General features: G+C 42.5%; 1 protein-coding gene across 1 annotated transcript; it reads right to left on the reverse strand.

Annotated features, from left to right (window-relative positions):
• Window positions 1-3,638: 3,638 nt before the first annotated feature.
• Window positions 3,639-15,960, reverse strand: RAB39A (RAB39A, member RAS oncogene family). Its single transcript, XM_065675871.1, has 2 exons — window positions 15,638-15,960; window positions 3,639-6,846 (listed from the first exon to the last, which is right to left on the reverse strand). Exons 1-2 carry the CDS (start codon window positions 15,958-15,960, stop codon window positions 6,420-6,422), a joined length of 750 nt encoding a protein of 249 aa, XP_065531943.1. The 3' UTR covers window positions 3,639-6,419.
• Between the last annotated feature and the right edge of the window lie 3,180 nt (window positions 15,961-19,140).

Genomic DNA, 19,140 nt, shown 5'->3' on the forward strand with positions numbered 1-19,140 from the left:
GTGTTCTGCTTTTCTGACACTTGTTCACATGTGCAGGCTCTTTTCCAGTGTTCAGTAAGTCTTGTCTCTTGTTTGTTTTAAAAGTTTCTCCGAGAGTCAGACACTCTTTTCCACAGAGAACTGGGCAGAGGAAAATCCCAGTAAAATTAACAGTGTTACTGTGGATGTCAATGGTCTGACTGACCGGAACTGAGAATTCTAAACTTATGTCCTGACATAGCTTGCTCCTTTAATGCATACAGTGGCTGTATGCCAGGGAAATGAGAAAAATGATCTGCACAGAGGAGGCTTTCTCCCTGAATAATAATCAGTAATTATTTAAAAATAGCCAATTAATATAAGTTATGACTAAATAGCTCGACTGCCTGATCAGCTTTGAAAACCAAAACACACAATTCTCCAAAGTGCTGCAGAGCAGTGCCAGCCCTGCAAGGTTTTTATTACTAAGATTAAGACTGAAATATTTTCCAGAATTCCTCCTTTCAGTTTTAGTGCCTTTATACTTAGCAACTACCACTAACATTTTAAACTACCGCCTTGCTCACTATCAGACCTTGGTGCCAAATATGACTTCTGTCAGTCCCTTCCTGCCACACAGGGGAAAAGGTGAAAGGGGAAGAAGCCTGCAGTGTAGATGTAGTGCCAGCAAAACTTCAGGTACAGCAACCTTCATCTTCTGCAGCTGTCTCACTGAATCAACCAACCCCTGGGAAGCTGCTGAAGTTGGGGAGTCAGTAGCCTGAGACGCTGTGCTGACTCCAGGGCCTTGGTGCTTTCCTTCATTCCACAGGTCCCATAACAATGATGGAAATTTCTGTAGGGTCTTAAGGCCTCTGGCAATGGTTAGTCCCATGGCTCCCCTGGGGCTGTACAAGGATGGAAGAAATCATCTGTGTCTTCCTTTCTGTCCTTATCTTTTTCATTCATTTCCCTGGTGACTGAGTTTATTGTTACTGGAGGTTCAGTTTGTCTCTCCACAATTTTCATGGAACAGGAAAAATCAGTTTGCACACAGGCGGATTTGAAGCCACAGCAATGAGGCATCACAGCAATTAAACTATAGCTGAAACTTCATCTTGTTTACGTAAGCATTGATTTTATTCATAATACATAGAATTTCTTTTTGTTACTTTTACGTTTCTGTAGAAGCTCTTTAGCTGCAAGTAGGCCTTTAGCAGCCTGTGAAGAGAGTCAGGATTATTCTTAGTTTGAGCTGCCTGTGAGGCTGCTGAAAGTTGATGTCAGCTGGTATACACCATTGCTCCCATGGAGTAGTCTCTCAGCAGGTTACACACTGACTGTCCATCCTTGCGTAGCTCAGGCCTAGCCTAAAACATGATTTTCTCAGCGAAATGAGTGAATGAAATATCAAATCCATTCTAGCAGATTGGGACTGGGATTTTAGATTCCTCAGTTTGAGTTTAAAAGAAGATTTACCTACCCTTACATAAAGAGCCTGCTGCTCTCCATTCCTGCTGGACTCTGTGGGTGAAGGGCAGTCGTGGGAAGAGATGTCATGCAAGTGCTGTGGTGGTGTTTGCTGCCAAACAACTGTTCCCTGTTTCCCCAGGGGCAAAAAGCCCACAGAGTGTATATTATATTTTGGGGGATTTGTGCTATGAAGCTCTTTTCCTGGATGCATTTTAGCTGTGTTTGCTGTTCTACTGGTTGCTTATGGGAGCAGCAACTCCATGAAGAAAAACGATTGCTCTGTGGAGTCGTGTGTCTTCAGAGCTGGCTCTTCCATGTTAGAAGTGCTGCTTAGCAAAAGCTTTTTGCGTTTGCAGAACCAACTTAGTTTTCTTCACACATATGCTACACTCCCACTAATGAAATATTATGCAAGGCAAATTGTCTTCAAGAACCTGTACAACTCCATAATCTTTATATTATGCTCAACTGGCACATCCTCAATTACATTACTTTCATTGGCTTTGCACATTCAGTGAAAAGCAATAAACAATCCTGCTGCACTCAAAAGTAAAATTCAGCTTTTCCATAGCTGTATTCACTTTGTAGGGAAGAAAATGGTGCTGAGTAAAATGACTACATATGTAGGTAGTTGTTTTTTAGAGGAGAACCTCATGAAATGTAACACTAAACCCAGATACAGAATTACTACCAGCAACGACCTGGAAAGCAAGTACACATGTATTCAGGAGGTGCAGACTTTTTTCTTTTTTTTTTTTTAATTTTTTCCCTCAGAGGATCAGGCAGATGAATTTTCGGTTGAATTCTTCTAATTTTGAGTATATTCAATGATACCATTATTATCCTTAAGAAACCCAGGCATTATAGGTACTACTGCGTAGAGTTGTGTGCTAGAGCAAAGGACCATTCCATAGCTAAGGACTAGAGCAAAGGATCATTATGCAAATACTTTATTCTTTCTTTTTTTCTTTCAGGATCTGTTTCTTTTGTTTGCACTCCTACCCATCAGGCTTCTTAGAGAGATCTATGTTTTACAGATTCCTCTTTTAGAATTTTCATTTCATTCACTTTTTTAAAAGATTGTCTTTGGACTCTGAGAAATGAGCAATGTAAATGTTTGCTAATGACAACTGTGTGTTGATATTTAATGATTTCTTATACAATCCAGCATGTTTGTGGTATGGTTCCATGCTCATGTAGAGAGTAAACCCTCAGCCTTCCTTCTTTCTCTCCCAGGCTGAATAAAGGCTGCTGAGATTGCTGTGCCAGCTCAGGTGAAAGGCAAGGCTTGGAGGAGCTGATGGCATGTGCTTTGATCTACAGCTGGATATTGATGATGTCAAAAGAGGAAATGAAGCATGTATTCTATAAGGCACACTGAGACTGAACTATCTGTGAGCATCATGCATCACCTATCTTTGCTTTAAGGTAGGCAATTTGGGTACTGGTAACAGCCCGGCTGTGGCAGAAGGGGTCTCAGCACAGAGCAGCTGCAGGGTACCTGGGTGCTCAGTCAAACCTGGATTATTTTCTGTGAGCACAGGACAGTCACCAGCTTGATGCCATAAATCTATGCCATACCAAAGGTATAAATGAATAGTATGAACATATGGTCCACCCAGTCTAATGGAAGGTGTCCTTGCCCATAGCACAGGGTTGGAGTTAGCTGATCTTTAAGGTCCCTTCCAAACCAAACCATTCTATGATTCTGTGATAGGCTCCTCAAGTTTTAATCTTGGTTCTGCTTCTTGTACAGGACAGATGCAATTATAAGCAAGCCAAAATTCATGTGCAAATATTATCTTAATGTGTAAATATTTAAATGAGTAGAGGAAGATATTTATTCTTATCAAACTGAAAATAGACATTTTAGGAGTCCAAATCAGTACTTAATAGCCATTCGTCAGGCCTATGAATCCAAATATAAACTGTTTACTATTTCAACAGGCTTTTCCTTTTCTAACTGGGATTTACCAAACTTCAATGTGCAAAGATGTGGTGTTTTCCTAATAAATAATTTCTACTTATTGATTTGACTGCCTGATGAGATTTCTCCAATTTCTGTGATTTCTGGAAATTTCATTCTGATATCAGTGTTTGCCCTTCCTTGGGTTAAAAAAGAACATACATGCACTGAAATATAATCCATTCTACAGCCTATTCGAGCTGTTACTTATATACTGTACTGCAAAGTATCTGAGAACAAAATGATATATTTTATCAAATCATCTATCAGGTATTTCTATTAACTGCAAGTGTATAGTGAAAAGGTACAGTAGTGGTTTAATATATCATGAAGACAGACAATGTTTGAATGTACATGTTAATCTACATTTTTAGGAATTACAAATAAGACAACTATATGCACAGTGAACTTGTCTTCTAGTTGCATTGACAATACCAGTTCCTTACACAGTTGAATCTGGTTAAAAGCACTATTTCCAGTGTAATAAATGTGACACTGTAGGTACAACATTGACAGCAGAGATCATTAAGGCTCTGTTCTGGTGACTGTTTATTTCTCTCTGTGTACCTCCCCTCCACTCCGCTCTTCTCCCAGTCCCTTCCTACTCAACACACCTGATTGTTTTTTTCATACAAAATGAAAAGCTCGTTGGTTCCATAGTATTCAGGAAGAAAAGTTTAAGATAAAAGATTTTAACCTGAAAGTACTGAAATGTGTAATGAAATGCAGGTTCACAGTAATAGCAATACCTGGTACTTATAAAGCTGTTTTAATATTTTTGATAATTTTTTTTTTTTTTTGGTATGGCAGAGGAAATTAATATCCACATCCCAGGAAGCTAAACACTTTACAACAGGTTGCACACAGAGCAAAGAGTCCAGACTGAAGATCATACAGTCAGATTAGGTTTTAGCAGTCTTTGCAAATTCAGGGAAGAATGATAATCTCTATTTTTGAGATACAGAAAAAGGTGAGGCACAAAAAATATAAATGCCTTGCTCAGAAACACACAGTGAAACAGTGGCAGACTTTAGGGCTGTTGACTCCCCAGGCACCAATTTATTTGTTGACCCATTTTGTCCTCTTAAACAACTAAGAGAAGATCTTGAGATATGCAACATCAGCCTAGTATCATGGGGGGAATCAGCACACAGCCTGATTCTGCACTGCCTTTGGCATCTGTAGTCATGTTTACATTGTAAAGAGAGCCTAAAATGCCCTCAAATCAAAACTGATTTGGTGTAAATAACTAATATATGGAGTTTAATAGAGAATCAGGCTCACAGCTGTTACTTTGTGGCACGCTGAGACTAGAATTAACTGAATTAAGGCTGATTCCTGTTTATATTAAGGCTTTTGAATCCTTCTATGACAGTGTAACTGTGCCTCAGTGCAAGTGAGACTCAGGCTACAGGAAATTAACTTTTCAGTTCCCTTTGAAATCAATAATTTTAGTGGTCCTAAATGAATAAAATAACTGGCATAACTATGGAATACTTACAAAATGATCGTACAAGTTCTTAAAAGTAACCTCAGGGAAAACCAATTATATGTTTGTTGGGGAAAAAAAAGAAGAAAAAGTTAGATTAGACAGACTTGTTGCCTGGGCTTGAAAATGGAGAATTGTAACACGGTAACACACCTTTGTATGAAGATAACTGGCTTAATGTTTGGTGGCTGTGAGTATGCCCAGATAAATTGTAGATGTTTATCAACTCTGGAGATCAAGTCATCTTGTTACACTACTACAATAAAATAGAAATAGACTTATTTGGTATTTAAGTGCTAGACATATAGGGCATAGTTTGCATAAAGCTAGTGTTTGTTATATTCAGAGGAGTAGGAAGATGACCTCAAGCCCAATAAAATGCTACATGATCACAGATTTCTCCTATTATTATTGTTATTAAAAGCTATTATATGTTGCTTTCTCACAATAGAGGTTCTCCAACTCTGCCCTCTGTAGCCAAGCATTATCTTAGAAATTTTATTCTCTCTATTCATAACACTTTTGGTTTTAAAACCTTCATTTTTTAGACAACAGTTTAACATTTGCTGCCTGAGAATAAACAAGTCCTTGCTCTATTCAAATTTAAGGCCTGGGTCCCCACTGGTTGCAGCACTTTTGGACTTATTTTGACTTCTAGTTAGAAGTAGACTTGTTTTTTAAAGCTAATATGCAATTTGTTTGTGTAAATTAACATAATCCCTTAGGCATCAGTGTGGCTGTGATAACTGCCCAGCTGAGGATCCAGCCACCGAAATATAACTCCAGCAGCTGGGAAATCTGTTGTGTGCACAAGTCACACAAGAGTTGGATCATATGTGATGTTACATCTAGTTTCATTGGCAATTGAGAAAATATTTCATAATAAATTTCATTGCATCTATTCCCCATTTTCATATACAAATAAATCATCTTTTCTGAAACATTCCTTTTCTTTAGTAAGGCTCATATTCACAGTCATATCAAAAGTGTTTGCTATTGGAGCAGTCCTCCAGCTTGCTTTCTTTACAGTTACCTTTATTATGAAATTCTAAAGCATTCTAAACTTCAATGGTCATTAGCAACCCTGCACTTGAGTAAAGAATCACATTAAAAAAGTATAAGGTACAGTATTTTCTTGTTCAAAACTAAGGCAGGATGAACAAAAGTAATAAGCTCTTCTGATCCTCACCTAGTGAGCCTTGATTTTAAACAGTATTCAAAATACAAAGCCCAGGCAAGGATGCCGTCATGATGATTATTGCACTTCTCAGTGTCTTGCTATAGGATTAGTTTTTCCTTTAGTAAGATATAATTTCTTTTCCTGAAGACCACATGAAGTTATTATACTCTGAAAAGAAAGCAAGCACTTAAAGTTTTATGAAATTATGATCTAGTCAGAAGGATAAAACCTCCAAATTACCATTCTATGATTCAGCCGTGTCATGATCTAATATTGTTTCAAAATTATTATTCTGTTATTTAGGTTAGCATCATCTTCTGAACATGTGACGTGCTCTTTGGCATGCTACAGATTCAGCAGATACACTGTCTTCTGGGCTTTACTGCTTCTTCTGATGAATGCACAACATTTGGAACAAAGCCGCTCTTGACACCTTCCCATCCATCTTGTATTGAGATTTCTCCTTTTTTAACAAGTTCATAGATGTCTCGTGTAAGAATTGTAAAGGATTCTTCAACATTCGTGGCATCTTTGGCTGAAGTTTCTATATATTTCATACCACAGTCAGATGACAGTTTTTCAGCTTCTTCTCTTGTAACCTCACGCTGTGACACTAAGTCACATTTATGTCCTACTAACAGGAACACAATCTGAAAGGGCTGCACATGCATTTTTGCTTCTTCCAGCCAGTCTTTCACGTGCTCAAAAGATCTTCGATTTGTGATGTCGAACACTAACAGGCCACCTACTGAATTGCGGTAATAAGAGCGTGTTATCGATCTGTGAAGAAAAAAATACACGTGAAAATTGAATTACATTTTCACTTTATTCATAAATAGATGACTTTTCCAAGTGGCAATTTGGTTTTATCTACTATAAGTTTTATGAAATACCTTTGCTTTTTTAAAACTACTTCGACTTTATTAATTTACCTTCTACACACAAAAATGTTCCTTTTTCATTTTGTTTGTACATCCAAAAGTCGCTTTCTAAACGTTCTTGAAGCCAACCCCTCTAGTGCAAATTCTGAATGCTGAATTATTCTGCAAAGTACTCTGCATTAGCAAACTGTGGCATATGTTCACAGAATAAAATATATATATTTGTAAAATACTTGTTGGTGTTGAAGTCTGAGTCCTTCTGTTCTATACAAATGTGTACTTTGCTTTGTTCTAATCAATTATTTTAAACCAAAATATGGAGGCAGATAATGAGAAACCTGGAGCCTAAGCTTGCCAATGTACAAGCATATCCTTTTGCATTCCCTGCAGAAAAATTCTTAGACAGAAAAGCTTGTAAGGATGATCATAATGGTTTGTGCTTGCAGAAATCAACAAGTAACAGAAAGGAAATTCGCTAAACAAAACTATCCAAGAGTGACTGAGCTAGGCAAATACAAACCACTTACAACATTGGCAAGGAACACTTCTACCTCTAGCATCTCTCTCACACAGAGGTCCAAAAGCCCTTTATAACTGCAGTTACTCTTTTTTGGCATGAGAATTCCAGGACTGGCAACAGATATTTTCTACTTTTGAGCCCTCTGTATTTCAGAGCTTTCACTGGAAGGGATTTTGGACAAGTTGAAAAGATTTTTAATATGCTGTAGACAAAGTGCTTAGAATGGAGATAGACAGATAAAGGGACTAAAAAATTACTGTAATTCTTGAATCTTGAGAAACAGGGGAGAACAGAGAAGGTGAGAAGAGGCATTTTAAAGGAAGTGACAGCCTACCAATGAATGGACGCAAGCACTCACTACTAGCATAGATAGCCAGTGTATCCATAAGTATTCTCCAGCGGAAATGAGATGCACAGTCTCTATTACAGTCATTATTTGAAATTTTAATTTAGTCAATTTAGCATTTCATCTTATGATTACGAAGAGGATGCAGCCTTAAAATTTTTGGAATCAGGATGAATTGTATTCAGTAACATACCTTTCCATAGCAGTAGCTCCTTCTGATTTTTAGTTCATCATGCTTCATATAGTGTTTTATAACAGTTTGAACACAGAAGTATAATTAGGACTAGTTGTCATATTACAGATAAGTAAGTGCACAGCTGGATAAGCCTTAGGTTTCTTGGCATATCTAAATTCATTTAGCCACAGCAAACAACATTTGAAAGGGTTTTATTTAGATAACAGGAGGAGCTGTTTGTACTAATGTTTAGAAAGATGTTTTTTACATTCTCAGCAATAAAGCCCATGGAGTGTCTCTCTGAACAGTTTGAAAGTGAAGATAACAGGATCTTACCCTCAGATTAATCCAAGTAGCCTGGATATGAAAAATGACGCATGGTTTTGCAAAATGATTTAAGACCATAAATGAGGGGTGTCACATTTTGTGAAGTATTAAATAAAGCTGCCATAAATATCTGCTTCGGGTTTTCTTGAGCATTTTTTTGCTGTAGGGCAGCTGCAAATGCAATTGAGTACATTAAAGTAATTCAAGTGGTTCTAGAAAGAGTGGAAGTGTGTGACAAAAATGGAATTCGATTTGGACAAGTGGAAGCTAATACAACCGATTTTCATTAGAAAAATAATCCTGAAAACAAGTATGCCACAGAAATGCATTATCCAGGGAAGAAGGCAGGTTAGCATTGAAAATGCAGTCCATTGTTTACCAAGCATATCTATCTAGAACAATGTTATATCATGTATCTATGAACTGAAGTACTGAAAAACAGCCCTCCGTGTCTTGCTGGGTGCTAATACACAGCAGTCAGTAGCCTCACCTGCTGTAACTCACTTCTGCAGAGGTATGCTAATTTACACTAACTTATGATCTGAGTCATTATATTGCCTGTAACAGAGATGATTAAAAAGTATCCGTAACTTCAGGCTGTACATCACAAAAACTGGATGAATATACGGAAGAGACAGCAGTTGTTCCTTCTGTGGTTTTGGCATGTATAATTTGAACCCTGTTTTCTCATTACCAAAAAAAGCTTGATACACTAGAGAGGCCTTAGAAAACAGTAAGAAAAGAAAAATAGCAAGGCATAAAGTTTTAAAGAAACCTATGATACCTATGATACCAGTTATGTGATTGTCTAATATGAGAAAAGAATCATTGAAATCATTTAGGTTAGAAAAGACCTTTTAAGATCATCAAGTCCAACTGTTAACCCAGCATTGCCAAGTCCACCACTAAACCATGTCCCTTAAGCACCACCTACACATCTTCTAAATACCTTCAGGGATTCTGACTCAACCACTTCCCCAGGCAGCCTGTTCCAATGCTTGACAACCCTTCTGGTGAAGAATTTTTCCCTAATATCCAATTTAAACCTCTCCTGGCACAACTTGAGGCCATTTCTTCTCATCCTATCACTTGTTATTTGGGAAAAGGGACGGACACCCACCTTGCTACAACCTCTTTTCAGGTAGTTGTAGACAGCAATAAGGTTTCCCTTGAGCCTTCTCTTCTCCAGGCTAAACAACCACAGTTCCGTCAGCCATTCCTCATCAGACTTGCTCTCTAGACCCTTCACCAGCTCCATTGCCCTTCCCTGGACCCATTCGTGCACCTCAATGTCTCTCTAATCCTGAGTGGCCCAGAACTGAAAACAGGATACAAGGTGCAGCCTCACCAGTGCCGAGTAGGGGGGGATGATCGCTGCTCTGGACCTGCTGGACACACTATTTCTGATACAAGCCAGGATGCTGTTGGGTTTCACTTGGGCACAAGCTGGCCAGCTGGTCAGCTGCTGTTCACTAACACCTCCAGGTCTTTTACCACCAAGCAGCTTTCTAGCCAGTCTTCCCAACCCTGTAGCATTACATGGGGTTGTTGTGACCCAAATGCATGACCTGGCACTCTGCCTTGTTGAACCTTATACCAATGTCCACAGCACATTGAGCCAGCCTGTCCAGATCCCTGTGGATGATATCTATTAAAATATGATTGAAAAATATTTGAACAGTTTTATCATTAAAAAATAATAAAATATATTTGTAAAAGAATGTATTCCTGACAAATAAGACAAAATTTTGAAGCAGAAAGTTTTGGCCATCAACTGGGAAAAACATCTGGGCCTGTGAATGTCGTGGTTGCTAAAGATTATAGGACTTTTAAGTGCCTTCCACAAGGCATAACTGTAACACCAACACCTAAAGCTGTGTTCCACTCAGCTGTGTATCTAACCTAAGCGCCTGAACAAGTTCCCCTGGGACCTGAGCACTGTGCCCTGTGCAGGCTGCGAGCTGCTCACCAGTGACAGCCCTGCCTTCCCTCTTAGCCCAGCTGAAAACAAACCACTGCTCCAGGTGAGTGCCTGGAAGGGTTCTGCTTGGGAGGGCTTCCCAAGAGCATGTCAGCACCCTCAGAGGGGTTCAAGCTCCTCACGAAATGCAGAACTTTCTCTTAGCACAGTGGAGGTACCTATCTTTCTAATCTACACACAGACTCCTTGTACGCTACTTCACAAGGCACAAGTCAGTGTTCATGGAGGCCACGGTACAAGAGGTTGCTTGAGGGGTTTTGCTCAGAAGACGTAAAGCTTTACAGACATTGCAGGCCGTGTCAGTGTACTGCATATGTCTTCACTGCAAAGCTTGATGATGAGTGCATGGTGGCCAACGGGAGATAAAGGCTAACTAACTGTAAAAGGCTCTTCATGCAACAGCTGGTAAACTTATAGTTCTCCTCAGGAAAGATGTTATGAATACAGAGTTTATCACTATTCCATGGAATACGGAACAATTCCTGAACAAGAGACTGGCTGAACTCTAGCAAATAGACAAAACGCATCAGTTTCTAGAAGTCCCTCAAGTGAAAGTAGAAGATAGCAAATTCAAACACCCTATCATAGACAAGATACCCAAGCATGGACCATACACAAAATCTGACTGGCCTTTCTTGTGTTCTTTCACAAGCAGGTAATCTACTTGCATTTTTATACACACTTTGGAAGTGTTTTCAAGTCAGGATGAGGACCTGGTGACGGGTCAGGTTTGATGTAGCCCAACATATTCATAAAGGATATTTAAATTTCCACTTATAAATCAACTCCATGCAGATCCTAAATTCCTGTGAAACGACGGCTTCTTCTGTAACCTTTGATTCAGGCCATTACTGTTGTTAGGCTAGCGTTATGGAAGGGAATGTGTTACTTGCAGCAGCATGATTAATATTCTGTGGGGAAGGAGGAAGAGAGAAGTACTTCCTTTAAAGAGGGAAAATATTAAGTTAGGGAAAGGGTGGGATTAGGGTGAAAAAGTAATGGTCAAAGAGCATCCTTTCTTCTAAAACTGGGGAGACAGCAATGAAGCCTGCCATCTCCTTCCAGGAAACTGTTCAGAGGAGGTACTGGTTGGAAGTCAGAAGCAGAACTTTGTTCAGTTTTAGAACCTGGCAAACCTGTCCAAGACTTGGAATAAAAGTGGGACTGAGCTATGAAATCCACCCATGCACCTGTCTTTACTCACACCTCTGCCTAAACTTTTGGTTTTCTTCTATTCCTTTGTGCCCAGTACTTTATTGCTGCCTCCTCTCTCAGCAACTCTTTCACAGAAGACCCCGAACTGTAGCTAATGGAAGTGCCCAAACCAACGTATCTGCCAGGGCTTTTGTTCAAGGTGCACACTGTATTTCAGGATGGAGTTTGCCCACTTCCCATGGCTACACTAAATGAAGGGAAACAATCCTCCTACTTAATACAGGTGACTGTAAACAGAGGCCTACACTGTCCGTGCAGCTCCTTGTCTTTCAGGCTGGAGTAAGCATGTCCTGACAGCAACTGATGATGGGTGTGCTACAGCCTCCAGCATGCCCACACTAAATATGTGAACTATTATACCATCATTGCCTGAAAATTACAAACACTGATGTAAGCATTATTGAAAAGGTTAATTCTTATCTTCTCTACTACTCCACATAAATAAAGATTACAAATCTCCTTACCTGAGCTCTTGTTAAACATGGACTGTCCCAGCATCCTCAAAACTGTCCCAAGTTTTTATTTTCAGCAAGGATACTTGTATAAATAACATTTTTGCTCATTTCATATAATGCTTGGCATTTGTAATAAATGAAAGGTAAATACTGATAAAGGGTTGAAAAAAATCATATTTTCCCTATGACAACATGCTAAAAAGGTAAGACTGCACTAAGTATTAAGAGGAACAACAACACTTTGATATTGAATGCTGTGAGGTTCCTCCAGATGATTCTATATTTGAAATTGTTGGAGGTGAGACTGGTCCTCAAGAAGTTGTACTTTATGATGTGCAGTAATGATACTTGGAATGTTCTTCCAAAGGATAGCTTTGAAGTCTCTACCTTTAATTGGGAATATTTGATAAATGTAGATCTTAAATTCTTTTGTAAATTATGGCTTTCCATGCAGAGTATGTGTTGGTTCCACCAATTAATTCTGTCTAAACCACCATTATGGAAGGGGAAAATACTGTCTAGGACAGAAGTCATTCTTTTAGCTTAATGTCAGGTTCAAGATGTAAGACCCTAATGAATACTCTCAAGAAAAGCCTTAGTGATGGCCACTGAACAACTTTCTGAAAATGAAGGTGTACTAATCACATCAGCCTGTGGCTCGAGGGTGACTTCAAACCAGTCACAGTGTTTCTTTCTTGTTATGACCTTGCTGATCTTTACCAGATGAACCAAACTTTCACTAACACCTTTACCTAATTTTGAAGACTTATTCTTGTACTATGACTAAAGACTACAAGGTAATGGTAATAATTTTGAAAATGCATGTTGCTTACTGCAAAAGAATAAGGACAGTGTTTTATTTTCGAGACGTGTTAGAATGGAACATATCCAATATCACAATCTACTAAAAAGTGGGTTAATATAATTGAGGCATCCCCACAATATTTTGTCCCTTTGTTCTTGAAATGAGCTCTCAGTCTTAGCATCACTACCAAGCACTTTATAGCCTTTGGAGAGTTTTATAGTTTAGATATATTGTTGAATTTAAATACAGGAAAGTAAACAAACAAATAAATTACAGCAGAGTAGACAACGTGGAACACAGCCAAAGCAGCAGATTGCTCTCAATGACAGCTAACTGCAAGATAGAAAGAAACATAGGGTATCCCCCTCATTTACCTTAGTCTGCATTGCTGACCTAAGTCTGCACTAAGCAAATCTGCAGGTTCTTGTTCTAGAAAGATGTTTGATTAAGTTGTTCATTATGTTGTTGCTGTCCATATGGCACCTCACCCAATGGGAGATGCTGCTTAGTGATGTCTACTGATGTCAAAGTAAATACAGTCAGTAACTGCCCTGTCTGGGCTCACCATAAACAAACTGTCCTGCACCAGCATTTGCAGCTTGCTCATCCTTCTTGTGGAAGTGGTGAGAGTGACCTTGTTTGAGAAGTAACACAAGCGGTACGTGTTAAAGATGATTTCTGAGATCAAACTAAGTTCAACTACAGCAGCAGCAATGAACTAGACACATGTAAGATTTTTTCCAAAACAACTTCTCCAAGGAAATAAGTGTGCTCTTTCAAGAGCAGGATGGCAGGTGTGTCACACCTTAATTGTCCCCAGGGAATGTCACTAATGCCTGGAATCAAAAGAAGGGGGTTATTATGCAGCCAGTAGTTTGTTCTGGATGCAAGAACTCCACAGGCAGCTTTAAAGCCAGTTTTTAACTCCTATGAAGTCCCACTGCAAGTAGCACAGCAGCACAGGGAACAGAACGGCAATCTGCCTGGTGTTCCACAAAATTAGATTACTTCTTGGAATAATTACTTCTTCCCCAAGACCATCTTTGCTGGTGATCTGTAGTTTTCTCCATTAGCAGAGGGCAGAATGTGCAATATTTTAACCTGTGGTGTGTAACTTAGTATAATATTTATAATTTACTGGAGTAAGTGTAAAACAGACTATACAATAAATGCTGATATTTGGTACAGTAACTGACAAGAAACTCTAGGCAGAAACACAAACACAAATGTTTAAAACTACTTCCTTCAGTTTGCAGGGTCTGGGTATTAGAAAAAACACAGATGATTTACCATTTACTAATGGTGAATTTAAAAGCAACTGACTGCATGACTCATCACTGCACATCCCCTGAGCATCCCCAGGTTAAAGGATGGCTATCATTTGATTTTAATTGTATGCAAAACTCTACATTTGCACTCCTTTTGATCAAGTGCCTTGTCACTGGCCATCCCGACTATTTGTCAGCAAATTCAAACTAAAAAGGTCGCATGTTCTTAGTCACTTGTTTGTAACTATTTTACTTACTTTGCTGGAAAGCATAAGGAGGGTGAAAAATGCTAAGAGCTTGCTATTATCACCGTTCATTACTTTGCTAAACCTTCAGAGGCCTGTCTGCAAAAGGACTCATGCAGAAAGACTTACGAAGTTGTGACTCGTGCCAGCTCAGGGAAGTTTTTTGTTGTTTCACTGCAATGCTTGTTATTGGGAAACAAAAAGGTTGGAGTCCCCTGGTAAAACAGTGAAATCCCAAATCCCACCTCCTCAGCTGAGTGTGAGAACAGTTGTTCAACAACTGTTGCAGCTGAACACAGGGAACACGAAAGAACCAGTTCTGGCCAGTGAGAAAACCTATTTCAGCCCTCCCGCTAGCACCCAGACAGTGTGCGGGTCAGGTACCACGCATTAGCCTTCCACCTCAGTTCATATCTACGGAGCCACAAGCCCAAACTGAAATCTGCACACAACTTGCCCCAGGTGGCAAGCACCACAGACAGAGCAGAGCCACAAGAGTGGGGGAATGGCAGTACCAGTTTGCATGTTGGGGAATGACCATGACTCTGGAGAGCAGGAAAAGAGGGTTTGTTTGTGACAGTGAGGAGAAAGGAGAGGATTTAATATTCAGTGCAGCATTTGAGGTAGTTTAGATATACTATGACAGAGGTATTAGTGAAGGCTCCTGGCAACCATCAGTGCAGAGCAGGTGCAGAAGGCAGATAAGGCACTAACAAAGGTCCATAGCTGGTTGGCCGGTGGCTCCCACACCATGGAGGCTGTGCTGGAAGGGGTAAGAACAGGGAGGTGACCTGATCTCTCCAGATCACATGGGAGGAAGAGTTAATGGCAGAGGGAAATACTGCAGGGGAGGCCGAGTTCGGAGGTGATGACAAAGTAAGAAATGCAGAGTGAAGCAGGGGCCTCCTGCTGCAAAAAGGGAAGAAAATGTGGCAAAGCGATTGCTACCCTAGGTCCAGGGCTTCAGGGCAGAGATGGGGGAGGGAAGCAGAAACAGGACAAGGCCACTTGTTACCCCCTCGTGTGAGCTGGGAGGGGAAGGGCAGCTGTTCCCTGGTGGGTGTGAAGGGAAAGGGTGGGGAAGGAGGAAGCTCCTGGCTGGGGGTGAGGGGGCACCGGCAGGCAGTGAGCCTGGATGGCAGGGGGGTGGCGGAGGGCTTGTTGGGTCACAGCAGCCAGGTGGATGCAGTGAGATGTGCTGGGGGCAAGGCGAAGTCCTGGGAACAGGAGATGTGTCGGACGACGAGGGTTACGGGGCCAGGCTGCGGACGGGGTGTGCCTGGGGTCCAGCAGGTTTGGGGGGCGACGGTAGAGGATGGGGGGGGGGGGGGGCTGAGATCCTGGCTCCTGTACCTGAAGCGCTCCTGTCCCGCTGTGTCCCAGAGCTGCAGCTTGACCCTCTTGCCGGGCTCGATCTCCACCAGCCGGGAGAAGAAGTCCACCCCCACGGTGGGGTCGGAGTGCAGCGGCCCCGGGAAGCGGCCCTCGGTGAAGCGGTGCAAGAGGCAGGACTTGCCCACGGTGGAGTCGCCCAGCACGATCAGCCGGAACTGGTAGATCCAAATCGCCGCGTCCATGGCGGCCCCGGCCTGGCCCGGCTCCGCCTTGGGGCTCTTCCTTGGGCTCCTGCGCGGCCGGTGCCTGCACCGCGCTCCGACCGCCCCAACGCCCGGCATCGGCGCAGCGGGCGGGCGGGCGGTGCGCGGCGCAGGGGAGCTGCTCCCGCGGGTGCAGGACGGGGCCGCGGGGCCGGCCGCGCCGGGCAGGGCGGTGGCTGCCGGGCGGAGGCCGGGTCCCCCCGCCCCGCTCCCGGGGCTCCGACGGGCGGCCCGGGCGGGGCGGGGCGGGCGCTGTCCCTTCAGCACCGCGCTGCGCGGGCCCTCCCGCCGCGGGGTGCGCGGTCTGCCCGCCCTCAGTCCCGCTCCGCGGCGGCGCGGCCAGCCCGGCCCTCTCCCGCGGCGCGGCGGCGGTCAGCGCGGGCAGCCCGGCCCCGCATCGCGGCGGGCTCTGCGGAAGGGAGCTGCGGCGGGGACGCTGCCCTGCGGCTGCCGCCCGTCCCCAGCGCCCAGCTCAGCCAGCAGAACAGCTCCTCCCGCGGGCAACAAGTGTAGGGGTGGTCCAGGAGAACGACGGTGCTGGGGGAGTGGCGGATGAGGCCGGGATGGAAAATCAGGTGAGAGAGAACCGGGCTGTTACAGAGTGAGATCTGCGAAGAAAAGTGGGAGCTCAAAGGAAACACTGGTGAAGGAGGGGAGGAATCAGATGGGCTGGTGACAAAGGGGCAAGGGGGGGCGGGAGCTGGAGAGAGCCTGCCCGCTGGAGTGCGAGCTGGAAAACAGACGGACCAACAAGCAGAGGAACGTGCCAAACGGTAAAGTTGGGCTGGGCAAGTGGTGAAAGGGAAGAGTTAGTGATCTAGATACTCCCAGACAGAACCATGCAAAGTGGCTTGAGAAAAGGCATAATACTGGAAATGACAGGGACACACACTTTTCATTTCCCAGCAGAACAAAGTGAATGTATTGGGCCTCTGTGAAAGTACCTTTATCTATGGCAGTAGAACAATTCTGTCAGTAGAGATGCTTGCTGGAGAAATGTCTTTGTCCCTCCTGGGAGCTTTAGCTAAGTATCATGTTATGACAAATCTGCTGAGCAATAGATTCCTCAGATTTCTTTTGAAGTCTAAGAACCACATGGGATAACAATCACTAACAGCCCTCAGATGGCTGATAAATGCATTAGAGCCAAATAAGCAGAAATCCCAGGACTTCTGGTAAACAGAACTGCAGCAGCTGCTTCTGCAGACTGGGCTGTGGTCAGGGAGCCCCACGGGTCAGAGGGCCTGAGAACTCAGCAGAGTAGGCTGGGGTGAGCTGGGAAGTAGGTTGTTGCTGGCAGAAGGTCATCAGCAAGTGGGCACTCATCTGAATGGGCACTTTGACAGCGGAAAGGACAGGGAGAGAAGATGGGTGGCATTTTTTATCACATAGCCTGCTGTTTCCCTCTGTTAACGTCAGGCACAGATTCAACTAAAACCATAACTGCCTGTGGCTGTTTAGGGGCATATCTGAATCCACATTTCTTTTGTAACTCTGAGAAGCAGTTTGTTATGATGAGTATTCTTATTGCCTGAAGTCTGGTTTTGTTGTTACTTCAATGTGTTACTCGGTCACCAGTTTTGCCCTGTAAGCTTGGTTAGACCTTGCAGCTCCACAGCATGGATGAGAGAGACTAAGGGCACCTTGGCCTTCACCTGACCAAACACAGGGTGAAGTGAGGAGTTTGCATCCACCATTCAGGAGACCATGTCCTCCAGCCCCAAAATGAGTCTGGCTGTGATGTGCACATGTGGCTAGCCCTGAGAGACCTGCTCAGATGACCCCAGAAGCATGGCCTGGCAGCCCAGAATGTGTAAAAGGCACAGCCAGGAGCTGCCAGAGAGATTTATCTTGTGCACACGGAGCTGAAGCTGCAGGATGCTGCCTGCTCCAAGAATCTGGACCCCACAGGGACCTTTTGGGCTGGACAGTTAGTCCCCAGGACTTCATGATTGTGTGCCCGTGTGTGTCCCTGAGTGTGCTTCCTCCTGAACCCTGCTCATTTCTCCCCTCTACTTTCACTACCCATTCTTGTAAAAAATAAATTGAACATAGCTTTTGTCTTGACTAGTTGCTCCTTTGAGTAACAAGTAAAACAACGTTAACTCAGATAAATGAACCTTCAGAAAGGTAAAATAAGTGCAGATCTTGCAGCTTTACATGAGACATGATTACAGGTAATTCCTAGGGATCTCTTCTAAGTGTTCTGACAAAAGTGGCACTTAGATACAGGAAGTATTTGCACGTGAAACAGAGATGTCAGGGTGGTGAGGCACTGGCACAGGTTGCCCAGAGAAGCTGTGGCTGCCCCATCCCTTGCAGTATTCAAGGCCAAGTTGGACGGGGCTTGGAGCAACCTGCTCTAGTGGCAGGTGTCCCTGCCTGTGGCAGGGGGTTGGAACTAGATGATCTTCAGGGTTCCTTCCAACCCAAACTGTTCTACAATTCTATGACTCTATATGATATCAGCAGCTCTGAAAGCATACTGAATATGCTTGCAAGTATTTCCAGGCTTCCAGTGTCTGCTCTGTCTAGCTAAGCTTGTCATCGTAAGAAAGCCAATGGTATATAAATTCACATATATCCAAAGCACAACCTTATACCTCCATTTGGGACCTTTTGAGTGTCAGATGTTTAATGCTACCTAGTGAACACTCATTTGTTGTGTCTACTATGGCATGGACAAGGTGAGTGAATTTTATCTCCAAGTCATTCAGTTTTTGTTCATTTAGCAGTGAGTTCAGAGGCCCTGACAGCACACAGTCCATCACAATAATCTCTGAGCAGCAGGCAGAAGCAGCAATCAAAAATTAGTATGCTTTAAGGAGGTGGAATAGTTAAAGTGGAGTGGTTAAAGCAGCAACATGAACCTGACTTGCCTTCAGACACTTTCCATTACTTGGGCATTGGCAGCCTGAATCTGCTCTTCCCAGGAAGGGTAACAAAAAAATAATCTAAATTCTAGGAAATAATAAAAAAGCCAAACAAGCCCAAACTTCCAAATCTACTGCATTATTAGTTAAATGACTGTACTAAGTCATAAATCCAAGACTTTTCAATCTAAAAAAAATCCTTATTTCTTATCACATTTATGATTTGCCATGGATTTTTATCAACCTTTGGTAAGTAGGTAGGTCACCCAGGATTACATAGATCACAGTGCTCCTGAAGAATATGCACACATGATTAAATGAAAGTCTGGAGAAACACGGATGAAAGTTAATTGATTCTCAACCCAAATCAATCTCAGACTGAAAA

Source organism: Lathamus discolor, chromosome 4 (assembly GCF_037157495.1).
Source record: "Lathamus discolor isolate bLatDis1 chromosome 4, bLatDis1.hap1, whole genome shotgun sequence".
NCBI lineage: Eukaryota > Metazoa > Chordata > Aves > Psittaciformes > Psittacidae > Lathamus > Lathamus discolor.

Excerpts from the sequence above, each read along its gene's own strand:
- RAB39A (XM_065675871.1), bottom strand. The coding sequence starts at position 15,960 with ATGCCGGGCGTTGGGGCGGTCGGAGCGCGGTGCAGGCACCGGCCGCGC. Across the intron at positions 6,847-15,637 it reads GCGGGACAGGAGCGCTTCAG|ATCGATAACACGCTCTTATT; the intron begins GTACAGGAGCCA and ends TTTTCTTCACAG.